Source organism: Amblyomma maculatum, chromosome 6, assembly GCF_055883805.1.
Source record: "Amblyomma maculatum isolate TAMU_Amacu chromosome 6, ASM5588380v1, whole genome shotgun sequence".
NCBI classification, from domain to species: Eukaryota; Metazoa; Arthropoda; class Arachnida; order Ixodida; family Ixodidae; genus Amblyomma; species Amblyomma maculatum.
This window is the reverse complement of record NC_139349.1, coordinates 59,207,216-59,223,851: the sequence shown is the minus strand read 5'-3', so window position 1 is coordinate 59,223,851 and position 16,636 is coordinate 59,207,216. Positions and strand designations below refer to the sequence as shown.

The 16,636-nt window shown below is 43.7% G+C and overlaps 1 protein-coding gene and 1 long non-coding RNA gene across 3 annotated transcripts in view; one reads left to right on the top strand and one right to left on the bottom strand.

The window, feature by feature from the left end:
• The window catches only part of LOC146185840 (uncharacterized), a 59,882-nt gene that overhangs the window by 1,337 nt on the left and 41,909 nt on the right, over positions 1-16,636 (top strand). The window contains exons 2-4 of one of the 2 annotated variants that reach the window (XR_014707823.1): positions 3,303-3,474; positions 3,949-4,029; positions 5,872-6,295. This is a non-coding gene — a long non-coding RNA (uncharacterized LOC146185840). Of the gene's footprint in view, positions 1-3,302; positions 3,475-3,948; positions 4,030-5,871; positions 6,296-16,636 lie in introns of those variants that run through there. The other variant, XR_014707822.1, reaches the window with a different exon arrangement.
• Positions 7,103-14,137, bottom strand: LOC146185841 (uncharacterized). Its single transcript, XM_084605815.1, has 4 exons — positions 13,901-14,137; positions 13,520-13,633; positions 12,615-12,820; positions 7,103-7,187 (listed from the first exon to the last, which is right to left on the bottom strand). Exons 1-4 carry the CDS (start codon positions 14,135-14,137, stop codon positions 7,103-7,105), a joined length of 642 nt encoding a protein of 213 aa, XP_084461941.1.

Below are 16,636 nucleotides of genomic sequence, written 5' to 3'. Positions count from 1 at the left end.
GGTGCAGGTGTGCTCGCTGGCGACTTTTTTCTTTTCTTCTGTGAAGTGGCCGGGAGAGAGCGAAGACCTTGTAAGTATACAGCAGGGAGGTTGCCTGTTGTCCGGTTGATGTTATTTGCGGTAGACTGTATGTGCCATGACTCGAGGAGGCGTCTTTTGCGGTAATTGGTCTCGGTCTCCAAGATGAACGTTTCTTCGAAATTTATTCTGTGGTCGGAATCTTCTGAATGTTCAGCTATGGGGTTGCGTTCTCTTGAAAAATTTCGTACGTCGTTCTTGTGTTGCCGAATTCTTTCTTTTAGGTTTTTTGTTTCGCCAATGTAGCTAGCATCACAGTCGGCGCAGGGAATTTTGTAGACAATGCCTTGGGCTCTTTCTCTTGGTGGTCGATCTTTGGGGAAGGGTAGCAGGCTCCCCAAAGTGTTTGAAGGCTTGTGCGCCACTCGAATTCCCTCTTTTCTTAGAATACGGGCGATGGTTTCGCTGGCGCCTCGGACATAGGGGACAGTGACGTACTTTTGAGATGTAGTTGTTTGCTGCTGGTTATTTTCTTCCCGGGGCCTGTCGTTGCGTTTTTGGCGGCGAATGATTTTCCGGATAAATTTTTTGGGGTAGCCGTTCATGGTTAGTTCCTTGAATATTAAGCGTTTTTCGTTTGCTTTGTCGGGCTCTGTGGTGCAATGTGTTTCCACTCTTTGTAATAAGGTCTTCACAACTGACGCTTTATGGCTTGTCGGGTGGTTCGAAGTGAAATGCAGATATCGCCCTGTGTGGGTGGGTTTTCGGTATACGGAGAATCGTAGGCGGTTGTTTTTTCGGGTCACCAGAACGTCCAAAAACGGCAGGGCGCCTCGCTTCTCCATTTCTAGGGTGAACTGAATCTCCGGTTGAATGGAATTTAAATGAGAGAGGAAATTTTGGACTTCAGATTTCTTAATAATTGAGAAACAGTCATCGACATATCTCAGAAAAATTTTTGGCGGTGGGCGGAAAGAGTTGAGAGCTCGTTCTTCGATGTGCTGCATAGTTATATTCGCCATAGCGACAGAGATGGAGGCACCCATTGGTGTTCCCTTAACTTGTTTGTAGAATTCTCCTCGGCATGAGAAGTATGTGTTTGATAAGCATAGTTCCAGAAGGCGGCATATCTCGTCTACACTGAGTGGGGTTCGTGCGCTGAGTGTATCGTCGCGTTGTAGGGCTTCTCGAGTGGCGGCCAACGCGAGATTTACAGGGACATTTGTGAAAAGGGACACCACGTCAAAGGAAACAAGGCACTCGTCGGCCTCAAGGCTCACCTGGGATACGAGTTCGATGAAATGCCCGGCGTGTCGGACGTGGGTCGCGGTTTTTCCCGTGATTGGTGTTATGAGTTTGTGCAGGTATTCCGACAACGCACGGAGGGGGGAGAAACGGAAGTCGACAATTGGGCGTAGAGGAGTCCCAGGTTTGTGGACTTTGGGCAGGCCGTAGAAGGCTGGGGCTGATCCGTTGGTGCACGATAACTGCAGGTAGAGGTTTCGGTGGTTTGGGAGGTTTTTGAAAACTTCTTTTAATGCCTTGTTCAATTTTGCCTGGGTACTTGTTGTGGGGTCCTTCTTCAATTTTTCGTATTCTTGATGGTTGAGTAGAGAAGAAATTTTCTGGTCATAGTCCTGTCTGCCCAGAACGACTGTTGTGTTGCCTTTGTCCGCTGGGAGGATTACGATGGTCGTGTCTCTCTGGAGGTCGTTGAGCGCCTGCCGTTCATCCCGTGGTAGATTCTCTTCATTTCGGCGTGAATGCAGACCTTTCAGTACTCCGACTGTTTTGAGCCTGACTTCTCGAGGACCTGTTTTCAGCTGTTGGAGGCCGTCTTCAAGAGCAGATACAATTTTCGGGAGAGGAGGTCCGTGAGCCTGAATATTGAATTTGTGTCCCTTGGCCAGAATTGAAATTTCGGCGGGTGTTAGATTTCTGGAAGACAGGTTCGTGACCACGTTTGAATGGTCAGTGGGGGCGTTGTCAGGTCGGGGTTGTAATTCTGCCAGCTTCTTCATTTGCTTGGTGCGGTGTTTGTTGGCTTCGGAAGCTGCTGTCTCCTGGGCGAAGGCCTCAATGGGTGTTAGAAGCTTGGGCATCCTGTGCTCGAGCTGTCGACGAGCAAAAAAGGCGTTAGTCTTATTTACTCGGCATCGAAGTGCGCTGGTCGGCCGGCCTGGCTGCATAACAGTTTATTTCAAACTACGTAAACTATATGCCGCTATCATCAGCCTATGTTAACTTCCCCGCGTCTGGATTTGCCTTTTTTAATCAGAATGGGAGCATTTTTCATTTTACGGGGACAATATTTTGCGGTTGCATGGAGTGTGAATTTGCATTTTTATTATGCCGCTTTTGTTATGGAGTTTACTTTCGCTCTTGAAGAATCATTTAGGTACGTATTTTATTTTCAGCAAGACTTCAATTAAGGCACTTGTACACGTGCTAAGTCAGCTGATGTGGTTCAAACCATCCAGTTTTCATTATTTTTGTGGTCACATTTCAACATAACTGTTTGACCGCATTACTTGATTTTTGTAGTGTCTTTAGACTAGAATAAATGGATATTCGATACTGATGCCTCAGCATTCAAGTAGAGGTCGACAGCTTGAATTCTGTGGCCAAATATTGTACCAGATGTTGCTATTACAGAGTTTGATTCTCACCAGATGTTTACTTTTTTTTTGTCTTTTGCCTAAATGTACATATGAAGCGGTTATCATAGCCTTAGTCGCATATGTTTACCTTCTTTGCTCATCACAGTGCGCATATTGCAGGCAAATTTGTGACTTACTGTTATTAAAAAATTTGTAATGTATGTGTTGAAAGCAGTTTACTGATTTATAGGGCCCAGAAAACAATTTGACTTTCATATGCTAACGATGCATGTCTGTAGATTGTCGCTAAGAATTGAAGCCTACTTTTTAAAGCTTAGCGGGGACCCTTAGTTTAGAGATATATTACATATTTTATTGCCATTCAGCCGTGTGCCAAGTTGAGGGAAGGAGGATCATAATTTTTGCTTTGTTATTTTTTATATTAGACTTTCCTTAATATTGCTTGCAGTTTGGCGATGAGTGACAAAAAACTGATGGTTTTTGCAGTTTTCTAACCTTAGTAAATATTTCTATTTGCTGTTTGCTAATGCCAGTTTTTTTTTTTTCAGATATGTACAAAGGAATCAGTTGCCTTAGCTTTTGTACAATGATTTTTAATATTCAGTTACTTGAAACATTGAGTAAAATGAATTCTTTATGGCTACCATTCACACAAACTTGCAGTTCTTACATGACGTCAACATGCTGATCAAGAAGGACGGCAAAGAGGCAGTTGAAATTGGCCTGAACAAGACACTTGTCTTGGTTTTGAAGGACACCATTCGTGCAAGAAAAAAGGACAATGCCCGGGTGCTCGAAGTATGTTCTGAAGGAATGCGTGAAAGAAGAAAGAAGCGTAAGTATTAAGCTGTTTCCTTCTGTTTGCTGCATGTGCTATCTAATTGGCAGCTTTTCGCTAAATGCCTACATTTTTGCCATTTTGCATTGCCTTATAGATATACTAAAAACATGGCTGAGCATCAGAAAGAATAATAAAACCATAACTAGCCTATGCATTTCTTCATATGTAACAATTTTCGCATTAGCTAAATTTAAATTACCTATTGTTCTTCTCCGTTGTAATGGTGCAGCCTTTTCGAATCTGTTCAACTAGTAGCAGAGAATTAGGTGATACCTGATTCAAATTTACACAAGCTTTGCTAATTTTTGCTGTCAGATGTTTGGCTTTCAGTTTGTGTGCCTCTACATGTTTTCAATTTTGTTTATTTGCCTTCCTAAATTAGACAATAAATTATCGCCTCAAAACTCGGCTGTCTCTTTTTACCTGCAAGGAGGTACACCATTGTTGTGTTGCTTATTTCTTTTGTAGATGTACAGACAGTATGCATTCTGCAACTCTTGGCAAACATTGGGAACCAGCCGGGAGCTCTGGATGTTGTTTGTATCATTTGTAAGTTTTCTCTTTGTCATTTGAATATTCAGGAAGCCTACTTGAAACCGACATTATTAGCGAATTTTCTTTGTTTCTAAAATGGTTTACAGTCTAACTTGTAATATGTATTAGTGATTCATAATTCAAATAGAAATACTACACAAGTTTTCATCGCAACTGTGAATTCTTTGCTCTGAAAAGATTATTTGCACTGTAAGTACAATCAAAAGCACTTTTAGGAGACTCCTGCCATCACATGCTTACCATGTCGTATTGCATACAAGAGTCACCTGAGCCATTTGACTAAGCACTCTGCTGCAGTGGACCATCAGTACTTTATCAGATAGCTCTTGCAGGCAGCTTGGTGGGGTTTAGCATTTGCTGGATGGAAAGGGGTCTCTCAACCTGCTCATGCATGCTAGTACCTAACATGTTCCTAATGTCTGGAATATATAATCTGAGACTGCTTCAAAAGAAATATTTGCCACATTGTCTTATCCTACAGGCCTCTGAAGGTGGGTAATGCAGTTTAATAGTTGTTTTAAAAAAATGCTGTAATTTGCTACCCAAGTTTGAAATGATGTAATAATTTTATTTCTTCTCAGATTAGGTTTACCACAAATGCCTTCAACTACAGATGCTAACATTTTATGCATTAACCATGCGGCACTGTCATACACATTCTCATTTCTAGTAAACATTCTCAATAAATCCAAATTGTTATTTTTGCTTTTCAAGTTAGTCAACATATTTTTAGTATTCGAACCTTTAGTATTTCAAAGTGCTCAGACTGCCTGCCGCTATAACAATTACAACTTCTTGAACACTTGAGCTTCCTGCCACCTCTTGAGGCTCACCACTGATGTTCTGGATGTCTATGCGTACAATGTGCTATGCATGGAAAATGTTTTAACATGCCATGCTTCAGTGTTGACATTTTTTAGAGTTTCTGCTAATTGGTTGTTTGGTAATGCTCTGCTGTTGCACATGTAATTGTCGCTCAACTCAAAGCTCCAGTGTACACTTTCAATGAATAATGTGTGATGAAGTTTCAGAGCTGCCGCATAGAGCAGCGAGAACACTTTTTCCTTGTTACTAAACCTTAAATGTAAACACTTCAGGAAGCATTGCGATGACCTAGGGCTTGGCTGGTTTATACTTAGCACAAGAAGACGTGCAAAAGTTCAGAAATGCATTATGTGTTATGTATTACATGCAGTTTTTTTTTTGTTTTTTTTTTTTTTGGAGTGCCCCATCACTAAGTATGCTCTTTCCACGTTTTTTTTGTTTGGTTCCGCAGTATCTACTTGGCAGTGCAGGGTATGCTGTTGGCCTTGTGTGAAGCCTTCAATTGAGCCAGCTGGTAATATTTTAGGAGTAAACACCGTGCTCCAGTGCTGTTTATTGTTTATTTACATTTTTAACTATCATAATAAGCATTCCAGTTCATGTGAAATGAAAAGTTCGTGGGGCAGCATAGAAGTTCTCTAACCCAGGTGCTTTTGATGAGTGTAGCCATTTTTGTTTGATAAAATAGCTTGCATAATCTAAAATTACCATGCAACAGCATGCTGCATGAATAAAAATGGGTTGACCTTATGTCCTCTCATTTATGACTTGATCAGACTGCTGGCTTTGTGCCTCCTGAACCAACCATAACAGTATACTCTGCAATGTTAATTGTGAGATAACCACCAGTGGTTTCCGATAGGGCCCTTTTCCAGCACACTGCTGTACACTAAAAGGGCATTGGCGTATTCTAAATATTGAGTAGAAAATATGTTGAATTTGCTTTTTGCCAGGTGCAGTGCATATTTATACAGCTGCTGTGTTATGCACTTCTTTCACAATTTTATCAAGGAACAGGAAGAAAAGACTGCCACGCCATGCGCCGGATATATTGGGAGCAGCATCAAAGAAGCTGAAGAGCATTTCCCCTTCATTCAGCAATGGGTCGATTTTGGCTGTTCAATCTGACATATGACAAGGGGTCCGAAAATTTGTGCTGCTTTATAGAGCACCTCTTTTTGGGCGTCTACGTGTCGAAGCCATGATGCGCTGCACGACGCTTTATTTCATCGCTTAAGGCCGAATTTTATGCAAGCGCACGCGTTGACACTGACAAAGCATAGGATTAATATTGTGTACTGCGATTATTGTTGCATACGACTAAATGTTTTGTTGTTGTTTTTTAAGAAATGTCATCATGCTGTTGTGTTCATTGTTCGGTTCTGTTTTTGAAAAAAATTGTATACTTTGGTGTTTGCATTTGTTGGAACTGTTTTGCTTCTTTCATTTTTTTTGGGTATTACGTACATACCACGTATGTTTTTGCCCGTCTGCTAGGCTCTCAGTGGAGAGTGGCAGTATTAAATAAATGAGGTTCCATAGCGCGCATCAATGAAGAAACAGAACACAAGTGCTCCCCCCCCCCCCTCCACCAGCACCCGAGCACCCACTAGCCCAAACCCTGACCCTTCTATGCCGAATAAAAGACTTCCAGTTTCCTTCTGTGTGACATTTTTTTGTAACATGCTTTGTGAATTTGAAAAAACAATCATACTGGCATGGGCCATTCGAGATGTAAAAATAATGGCATGCAGCATCTCTTTACATGCTCATTTGGCATTACAGGTGGTTAAAAGGAATACCATTAAGCTTGATTGCAAGTGTGCACATAGGAAAAGCATTAAGGAACGTGTAGTGGCAAAAGTAATTCCTAATTAGGGAATGCAATATATGGACGTTATCCGCACTGATTTTTATCAAGGGGTGTAAGGGTGCAATGCCACTGCTTCCACCCTGCAATAGGGTGTAAAGGTGAGGAAAACACCCCAGTGCATTGGCCCCATAGAAGGGTGTTATGACCAACCGAAGCACCATCTTTAAGGGTGTACTGGCACCCTGAAGCCACTTTTTTTCAAGGGTGCATGGGTGTTAGTTATAGACATGCGAAAACACCTAATAAGGTGTTTTTGTTTTTACAGTGTAGACTGGTAAATTGTAGCCTCACTAAAGCTCGACGTATGTTCTAATACGCAATAGAATACACACAGAGCATATTTCTGTACTTTAATGAATCAACTTCAATTTAGGGCACCAGCAGTAGCTGGTCGGGCCTTCTCTCCTCTGTTGACCACATGGCTTCGGCGACAGGGTTTGTTGCAGATGTAATGCTATGAAACATTCAAACATAGCACTTAAGCCTGTTATCATACCAGAATCTGTCAAAGAGTGAATTTAAGTTTTACCAAACATACAATGTTGGTATAAAAACAGATTTGGAGTTTCACACCGAAAAAGAAGAGAAATGCTTAATATGCGGAAGGCTGATAAGGTGTAATGTGGGGTAGCATTCTCACGTCTGCTAGTTCACAGAAGGGAAAGGGGAAATATATGTGACCACGAATATTGTGGTGATGACAGAAGAACACTTTGAGCTATATCATAATGCTAAAGTCTCGTAGTGATTTTGACGGTTAAGTGGGAACAAAATTTATTGGCTGTGGTTCGATGAGCAACCATGGCTTCAACTGCGTCATAGCCTTGGCCAATAGCATCGTCAACGGCTTAAATGAAGTGCTTGGCCCGGTCATTCAGACAAGGATCAACTGATTAGTAGCCTTCCTTTTACAGTAGTGACTTTTAGGCGCCCAATATGTGGTGTCGGTCCGTGTAAGGTGTATTACCAAACTCTACCGACTCGTACGCAGTGCGCTCTGCAGTGCTTAAAGTATATCTCGGTCAAAATGCTGCCGCGTCATCCTCGTAAGAAAACCGAAGAGCTCCAGATTTTACCGTTTGCCTCATTGCGCTCACATTGCGCCTTTACTAATAGGCAGCTACCGCTTATTTCAGATAACTCGCCTTGTCACGTTGTACCATCACCCCAGTTCAACTGTTTGGAGATGCACTAATGTACGCTATCTGAGAGTCATTGGATAAAACCTTTGTGTTGCTTTCATTGGCTACTAAGCTGCTGCCATTGCCATATTCCGCCACCCATGCAGCCCAACACACTTTCGGCTTTTTGTTTAAAAGCACTCATACAGTTGTAAGAGCGCAGAGAAAATGCATTTTAAATAAAAGTTGTTCTCTCTCTCTCTCTTGTGCCTCGGTGTTTGCAATAACAATAATGCAAGCCTGCCACTGTCAAGCCACTGAAACGGTGAGTGGGAAAGCGACATGCTCAACAGTTAACTCTGTGCCGGAGCCCTCCACACTCCCCCCTCCCTTCTCCCTTCAGCCTTCCACCTCCGGCTCGATGTTTTCTCGTACGCCCTCACCGATGAGTACGACCATCATTTTATTGCAGACATCCTGAGATACTCCACTTGCTAACCGTGACTACTTAATTTCAGGCATAGCCAACATACGCGCCCCCTCGCAATCATATGGACGCATCTCTTCAGAAATGAGGACCTTTACTAGAACTCGCTACAGTATTAGGCATCAAAAATATCTGCTGTAATTTTCATGAAATGCCAGACAGTTGTTAAAAACCCATTTTCTTTCAAGGTCATACCGTTCTTTAATCCGTCATATAGTGGAGTGCTTGATGATGATTGATGACCTAGACAGGAAAAGTAGAAAGGTAGGCTTGAAAATCAATATGCAGAAGACTAAGGTAATGTTCAACAGCCTCGGGAAGGAACAGCAGTTTACATTAGGTAGCGAAGTGCTGCAAGTAGTACGCGAATATGTCTACTTAGGACAGGTAGTAACCGCAGATCCGTACCATGAAAAGGAAATAACAAGAAGAATAAGATTGGGATGGAGCGCATTTGGCAAGCACTCGCAGATTGTGACTAGCAGCTTACCGGTATCGCTAAAAAGGAAAGTATATAACGTTTGCATTTTACCTGTACTCACCTATGGCGCTGAAACGTGGAGGCTAACCGAGAAAGTTCTACTTAAGTTGAGGACAACCCAGAGGGCTATGGAACGAAAAATGGTAGGGGTAACATTAAGAGATAGGAGGCGTGCAGATTGGGTCAGGGAAATAACTCCAGTTACCGACATTCTAGTAGAAATTAAGAAGAAGAAATGGACATGGGCAGGACATGTAGTGCGAAGAGAGGATAACCGATGGTCGCTGAGGGTAACAAACTGGATTCCAAGGGAAGGAAAGCGTAGCAGGGGGCGGCAGAAAGTTAGGTGGGCGGATGAGATTAAGAAGATCGCAGGGGTCAAGTGGATGCAGCTAGCACAGAACCGGGTTAAGTGGAGAAATATGGAAGAGGCCTTCGCCCTGCAGTGGGTATAGTCAAGCTGATGATGATGATGGAGTGCAGTATCCGCGGACTGCTCGTGGCTTTCGTTGAGTGCCGTAAAAAAGAGGCGGTCTGGAGCTGATTCCTGGGTTACCCTCCTCCCAGCCCCCTTACCCCTTCCTTCCCCCACCACCACCCTCCATCCTTTCGAACAGAGATTCGAACGTATTTGCGAAGACTGGACGAGTGTCTGTGAAACGGGATGCGTGATTCGGAGTAAAGATATTGACAGCAATATTGGAATACAGAGACAAAGTGAACCAGCCCAGCCGATAGAAAATTATAAACCGGCTCAAAAGTACAAGCTATTTGATAGTTTTATTATACCAACACATTTTATAGAGTTGTGTGCAACTACATAAACTGCACACAATCGGCGCAATATGTTCACATCCAGAAGGCGCACAGTAATTTTGTTGTGCTAGCAATAAAAACGGCATTGCACAATATTAGAAGCTCCGGACAAGCAGCGTGTGGAAAACAACCTACTTGATTCAAAAAATTTTATTTTGTGGCAGTGAGTATCGATTTCGTGATGACACTTTAATCGAAGTGTTTACAAAGTCCATTGCTAAAGTGATCATTTCGATGTTTCTTGCAGTGTTGGTTTCTTGGGATGGAAAAAATAGTGTTGAGTTTTCACTGATGCATTGAATTCGTTTTTATCTTTAAAAGAAACACAGCCGCAGTGGTGTGAGCCGACCCGAAGTATTTCAGAACGCGCTGATACGACAAGAGACCTTGTACATAATGTGAAGACAGACAAAATCTGATACGACTGACTCATGTATTGCCGTATGTTGTCTTACACTGACTGTAAACGTCTATCGGGCCTGTCTCTAGAACACGCTATGAGATTGGCAAGAGCTTGTAATTGAACACCCAGCTGGCGGCCTGTTACATGTAAGGCATCTCTTTTCTCTCACCTCTTTTTTTCACCTTTCTACGATGCGGGGGGACTTAAATGGACATGGAGTGCGGCATGTAATTTGGGGCTTTCACTTGTCGCTGGTAGGTCGCCGACTGTTCGAAGCAGGTATTTTCCCTTTTTTTACTCCTAATTTAATCCTGCTGTTTTAGACTATTTGACTATGTCGCTATTAACCCTCTGTGCAGCGGAAAGGTTATTTCAAGCTCAGCTGTGATTCCCCAACCGAAACAAAACATCTCATAGAGAACTCATCCTATTTCGTGCTGCGGCTAAAGCAAAAAATCGTTTACTTCTCGCAAGTTCACTGGGCACCAGATGATCGCAAGGAAATAGGAGAAAGCTTTCCCTTTTGGAATATATATATTTTTTTCAGTTCGTGCCACAAAGCTCCACACGTATGCCAGATCCGCAATTGTCGAGTAATGCACTAGGCACCTCCACGGTTGAACACGCTTCGTTTTAACTGAGAGAGCAACGTTGTTTCTTTTACTACTGAATCTTGCTGATACAGACAGTGACGATCGGCTCCTTTTAGTACTGTTGTCAACTAAGCCGGTTAAACCGGCCTGTCAAATAAAACTGTTTCAAGGCCGATGGACTAGTTAACTAGAGGCAGTGTGTAGCAGGGAATTCGCTTGCACAGAGTAAGCTCGTGTGTTGAACGTCCGTGTTGCCAGCGCTACGGTATTGTTCTTGACATCAGTTGGGGTTGGGGGCAGAACCTACAGCTATTTGAAGGTACTGTGCAGCGGCAATCCTTTATTGTCCCACTAAAACGTACTTTATTAATGTATTGTGTGTAGTTATTGATGCCAGTTTTGTTAAAATGCCTCTGCGCGAACTCGAAGAATGTTGTCCGCAATTATCGATCTCCTAGCAATGATGACGGAAGAGTAGGCAATATCGTGCATGCAACGGCCCACAGTAAACTGGTATCCAGTGGTTTTGAACACCATGGTAGATGTCTTCTTTCGTAATGGTCCTTCAGTGGGTACTATACGGGTAATCACTGGTCATTTCAAAGTATATATGTTAAACAAAAGTAACAGCTGCCCTGGATAGCTAGTTACCTGTGCTTTTTTTGGTGATCGCCTCACGATGGGTCATCGGGGGTTACCAGCAATATGAGTGCAGCATCTACAGGTAGAGCCGCTCAGTAAGGCTTGAGGAGTCACTTAATGGCAAAAACAAAAAGAACACGGAAGAGAGAACTCTTGGCGTTGTGCAATTACTGTATTGGTACCAAAATACTGGCCTTTAAGTGAAACTGGACAGGCAACGATAACTACCTTAAAACGTTTGTGTGTTGAAAACGTGGGAATTCCTGCACGGTGTTTCTCAATTACAAGGCCAAATACTACCGACTTGCTGCCTAGAACTAGCTTTTGAAACATTTTGTTTTCGCAATGCAAACAGCCGCATCAAAGCATTGCGCAACTACGAATGAGTGCGAACGTTTTCTCTTGGTAAGAAACAATTTTCCTCTGGTATATGAAGGGAATGCTAGATTAAAATATAAGAGGCACTTTTGAAGCAAGTAGTTAAGAACCTGCTTTATAAAATTGCCGTTCTCGGACCTGAAATCAGGAAAAGGGCTGCCATTGCAGACCGCTAGGTGTGACGTACGCCTGGGCGTACCTGAGTCATTTTTCCTCAGACCATCGCTGTAGCGGTCACGAAATTGCCGTGGTTTACTGTGCGGAGATCGTTTCGAGTTCGTTTTTTGTGTTGTTAAAATATGGCAAGCCTCACGACTGTATTTTGCAGTGTGCAGCGTGAACTACGAGTTCGCCAATGTAATGAAACTGCCCGTGGAACAGCAATGAGAGGCGTGTCGATCGGACTCGGCACTGCGTGTGTCGGTATCCTATCCTACTGATGTGAGAGAAAGAGAGAGACTCTTTAATGGAAAATGGAACTTTGCCGGCCTTTAAATTTCGCTGGCATGCTACTCTGTGTAGATAGGGGAATTCGGGAGGGAAAGATTGAAAAAAGAATGATGAGGGAAATAATAGAATTGAAGGGGGAGATAAAACACGGCCATTAAATACGTGTTAAGGTGCTTCGTGGAGTAATGATATAAAATCAAATAATGAAATGCATGATCCGACAAATGTGCTTATAGAGTTCACAACTTTCAAAATGCCTGAGGGAAACATGCGAGGTGAATTTAGAGTTTGTCAAGGAGTCCAATGTCTTTCAAATATGCAAATAAAAAGTTCATCGCGAGTCTTTGTTGCTTAGGGCAGGCTAAGGGACCTAAAACACTGTTCATTGTTAAAGGCAGTGGGGAGAGCTTCTCCATGCTGTGTTCATAGTTTGCACGCTCGTCAGCGTACGCAGTGTACTCAAGTAGGATATGTTCCAGAGTTTCAATCGAGCCACAGTTGTCACAATACAGGCTGTTCATTTCCCCGAAACGGTAGCGCAATCCATTTGTGTATGCACAGTTTAGACGAAGTCGGTGGTAAAGAGTTTCTTGTTGGCGAGGATATTTCGGTGGAAGTCTTGATTTTAGATGTGGGTCAATAGAATATAGAAATTGGTAGTGATGCGTCGACAAGCTCCAAAGTCGATACTTTGTTTCGGAAGCAAATCGTTTAGCCAGTTGGGATGCATCAGATTTCGTGAAGAAGGTCCTTATGTATATTTGATGTTGGTGGCCTTTGCGAGCTGCTTCATCTGCTTTTTCATTGGCTTTAATGCCACAGTGAGCTGGTATCCACTGAAATGTTATGCAGTGGTCTGCGGTAATAGCCAAATGATGAAGATACCCGATGTCAAGGGAAACAGGATGATGATTGTTTTTCTTCAGCAGGTTATTCAGGATTTGTAGAGATGCTTTGGAATCAGTGAAGATAACCCATCTTCCGGGAGTTTGGCGCAGGATATAGGAGAGAGCTTCTTTAATGCCATGAAGCTCAGCTGTCGTAGATGATGTCTTCCGCTGCAGCCGGTAAGACAGGACATTGTTTGTTGAGGGTACATAAAGGCCACAGGATGAAGTCTCGTGAGCATTTAAACCGTCGGTGAATATGTGGGTGTGCTGCGTATATTCCTTGACTATGCAGGCGAGAGCGGCTTGCAGAAGTGCTGCCTGCGGCATCCGGCTTTTCGCCTCCACGCCAGAAACAGACATATTCACCTATAAAGACGATAGTGTCAATGGAGGAAAGGTGACTGGTAGTAAACTACGTGGCTGAATAATAGTAGGGAGGGGCAGAAACTGTACTGCTTGACCAATGCCAGAGTTTCTGTGAGTTTGGTGGACATGATGCAAGAAATGCTTTTTCCCTTAGAGGACATGTCGGAGATGGGTGCGCATAGTTTCTTGGGCGGCAATCACATCTAGCGGGAGGCGTCCTGCTTCTGCAAGTGTTCCTGATGCAGATGATCCCTTTGGGAGTCCAAGGCATATCCGCAAGCAGTTGTTCCGTGCAGCCTCAGGAATCTTCTTGCTTGTTGGAGATAATCTTTGAAGTACCGGTAAATAGTAGCGTAGCGCTCCTTCAACGTAAGCCTTTTCAAGCAGAACCATCGATCGGCAGTTGCTGCCCTATCGTGTTCCCGCCCTGCATCTGAAAACCTGTGATGCTGCAGTGATTATCTCATGGAGTGTTTTAATCTGAGGGGCCCAAGAGAGGTTACTGTCAATTATAACCCCTAGGAACCGGTGTGACCTTACATAGGACAGTGACCGTCCACCCAGAAGGAGCGGGTATCGAGTCATTCTTTTCCTTGTAAAAGCCATAACAACACTCTTTTCTGGTGAGAGCCGAAGACCCAGGGGAGCCAGGTACATTGAGATGTGCAATAACGCCCTCTTAATTCGTTGCTGCGTTGTATAACGCGAACGTGATGCACTCCAGATGCAAATATCATCTGCAAAAATTGTAATGCGTACTCCACGGAGAGTACGCATAATTACATACTGATGTGTGTAATTATTCGAACTGAAGACAGCTGTGTGCCTTGATGAAAGCTTTCGTACAAAAGTGGTTTTTCGTAAAGTAAAGACATCGGGTTCATATCATACGGTATCGTTACGGGAGCACGTAGGCCAAGCTCTTTCGTGCCTAGTGTATTATCACATTGGCCAAAAGTAGTGTTTGACGACTAACATGCGGGCGGAGAGCGGCGTACATTACCCTTCGTTCTGTTCCGCATTTTTCATGCTTACTCAACTAGTTTTTCTCGTCGAAATACCAAAATTAACCAGGCTGCACGTTCCCCTTTTCAGTCGGGTAGCAGGTAAATGGTACCGCTTCTGAAGCTGTAAATCTATGAAAGGTAAAGGCAAGCTCCTGTCCTCTATTCTTATCACGCTTCTTTTTCCTCTGTGAATCTATGTTGGCTTTAAAATGCAAGCGAGAAGCAAAACATGCAGCCTGGTTACTTTTGGTCAAGAGGGTACCTACAGGCAGCGGGGCAGCCCGGCGTAAGCCTTAAAAAGCTCTTAAATTATGCAGACGGCTGACTTTCGGTCACGTTCGAGCCGTGCACGAAATGCTCGCTATTGATATGAGCTGAAGAAGGTCTGCTGTGCTTCGCTATCTTCGATGTATAGCATTTCATTGCCAACACCCATTGTTTTCGCAGCTTGATGTTGTTCGAAAGCTGATGCAAGTTTATTCTAGGTACTGCGCGTGTGTTTGGGCACCCAAAAGCTGCAGAGCGGCTCAGCATGGTTCTTGTACATAGGATACTCAGTATCGGTGCTAACAGACCAAATGCCGACAACCGAAGTCCAAAATCTCCTTTTACTTGCCGCTTGCTCACACCGACTGCGATCGGCGTACGAGCGTCGTCTGCTAGTCAGCTGTCCGCTCCCGGTGCAACATCATACCAGAGTCCCTTACTCTGATCTTACCCAGCGAGCCGCCTAATTGTGCGACACACCACCAGGGGCACGCATCGTCGGCTGCAGAGCTCTTAAAACTCTTATATCTCTGCTGCATCTGTTCATAGAAGCCTAGAGCTTGGTCACGACCACTTTAATGATGTAGCAAAAACATTTATAGCCATTCTGAGCGATGTAAGATATCGTTTTAGTTGTCTTTAGGCGGAGCCGTTGTCACAGTCGGCATAACAGGCCGGCGCCTATGCGGTGGCCAAAGAAACAACCCTGTTTCAGTTGGAACTTGCTAACCTGGGGCACAAGATTCTACATGACCTCCAACAACCAGTCATGGTAATCCGGAACGCAGACGTCTCAGACAGTGAGGAGAATGGCAGCATGGCGATGCTGACGAATTCCTTAACGCGAACGAGCTACACTTTAGTGTACCCGGGATACAGGGTGCCCCAATTGGTCACGTAACTGTAACCATTGCAATCTATTACAAATTGTAATTGGTTGCACTGGGACGACTAAAAAGTGATGTGGGCAGCGGCGGACGGTGCCGACGTGGAAGTGTAAGGTGCAAAGCAGAGGAGGGGGTATGCGTTGGCGGAGGGAGTTGTGAGTGAAAACGCACGAGCATGCTTCCAGTATATTGGAGTTGGCAAGCCCCAAGGAATGCAAGCAGGGAGGGAGTACATATTGCTGTTCGAGTGTCCAGCTGCCAACTCGACAGCTGTAACATGTGAAAGGTGGAATAAGAAACGAACCCAGGACCCTTATATGCTGGGGGCACGCCGTTCATGTTTTCTATTACGAGCGCTGCTAGTCAGTGGTGGCAGAGTAAAATAAAAGATCTGAAAAAATATGGTAGACAAGCTCTCTCAGCTTTGTCGCCAGAAAACATCGCTGCCTTCATAGGGAGCGTGCTTTAACGTGGCGTCCGGGACATGAAACTTTCCTTAGCGATCGATATGCAAAAATAAGAAATAAGTAATCATACGGGGAAACGCTGCCCTGGAAGCAAAGAAATAACTTGATGATTTCACGATTGCAAATAAGTGTCCATAGCTCAGCTTCGAATTTCTCGTGACGAGGTGCACTGATTTATATATGCTTCCGGTGGGCATGCTTGGATATCATTTCGCCTTTGCGCGAGAGCGCTACAGCTCGTTCGATTGAAAAGCTATCGCCATAACTCGGAATTTAAAAAAAAAAAACATCATAAACAGGCGCGCGTAATTTTGTATCAAATCTGTGACGAAACCATTCTTTCCGCAGCGTTCAGTGATGTCATACCTTTTCGTGTCACATTAAACATCCATCCGCTATTCAGGTTTGGGGCTAGTTATCGACAGGGATTTGAATCGACGGCATATTTGCGTCTAAATATATGCAAATTGGCTTAGAGGAAAGAAAAAAAAAGCAGTCAGACTTATGCGTGGACACCTGACCCGTGCTGTAAGGAAAGGGAGGAATGTGAGAATAAAGGAAGAGAGAAAGAGATGCCGCAATGCAAAGCGCTTGCATATTTTCCGCCAACAGATGGTCTATAACGCAAACTAATATTGCACAGCACAA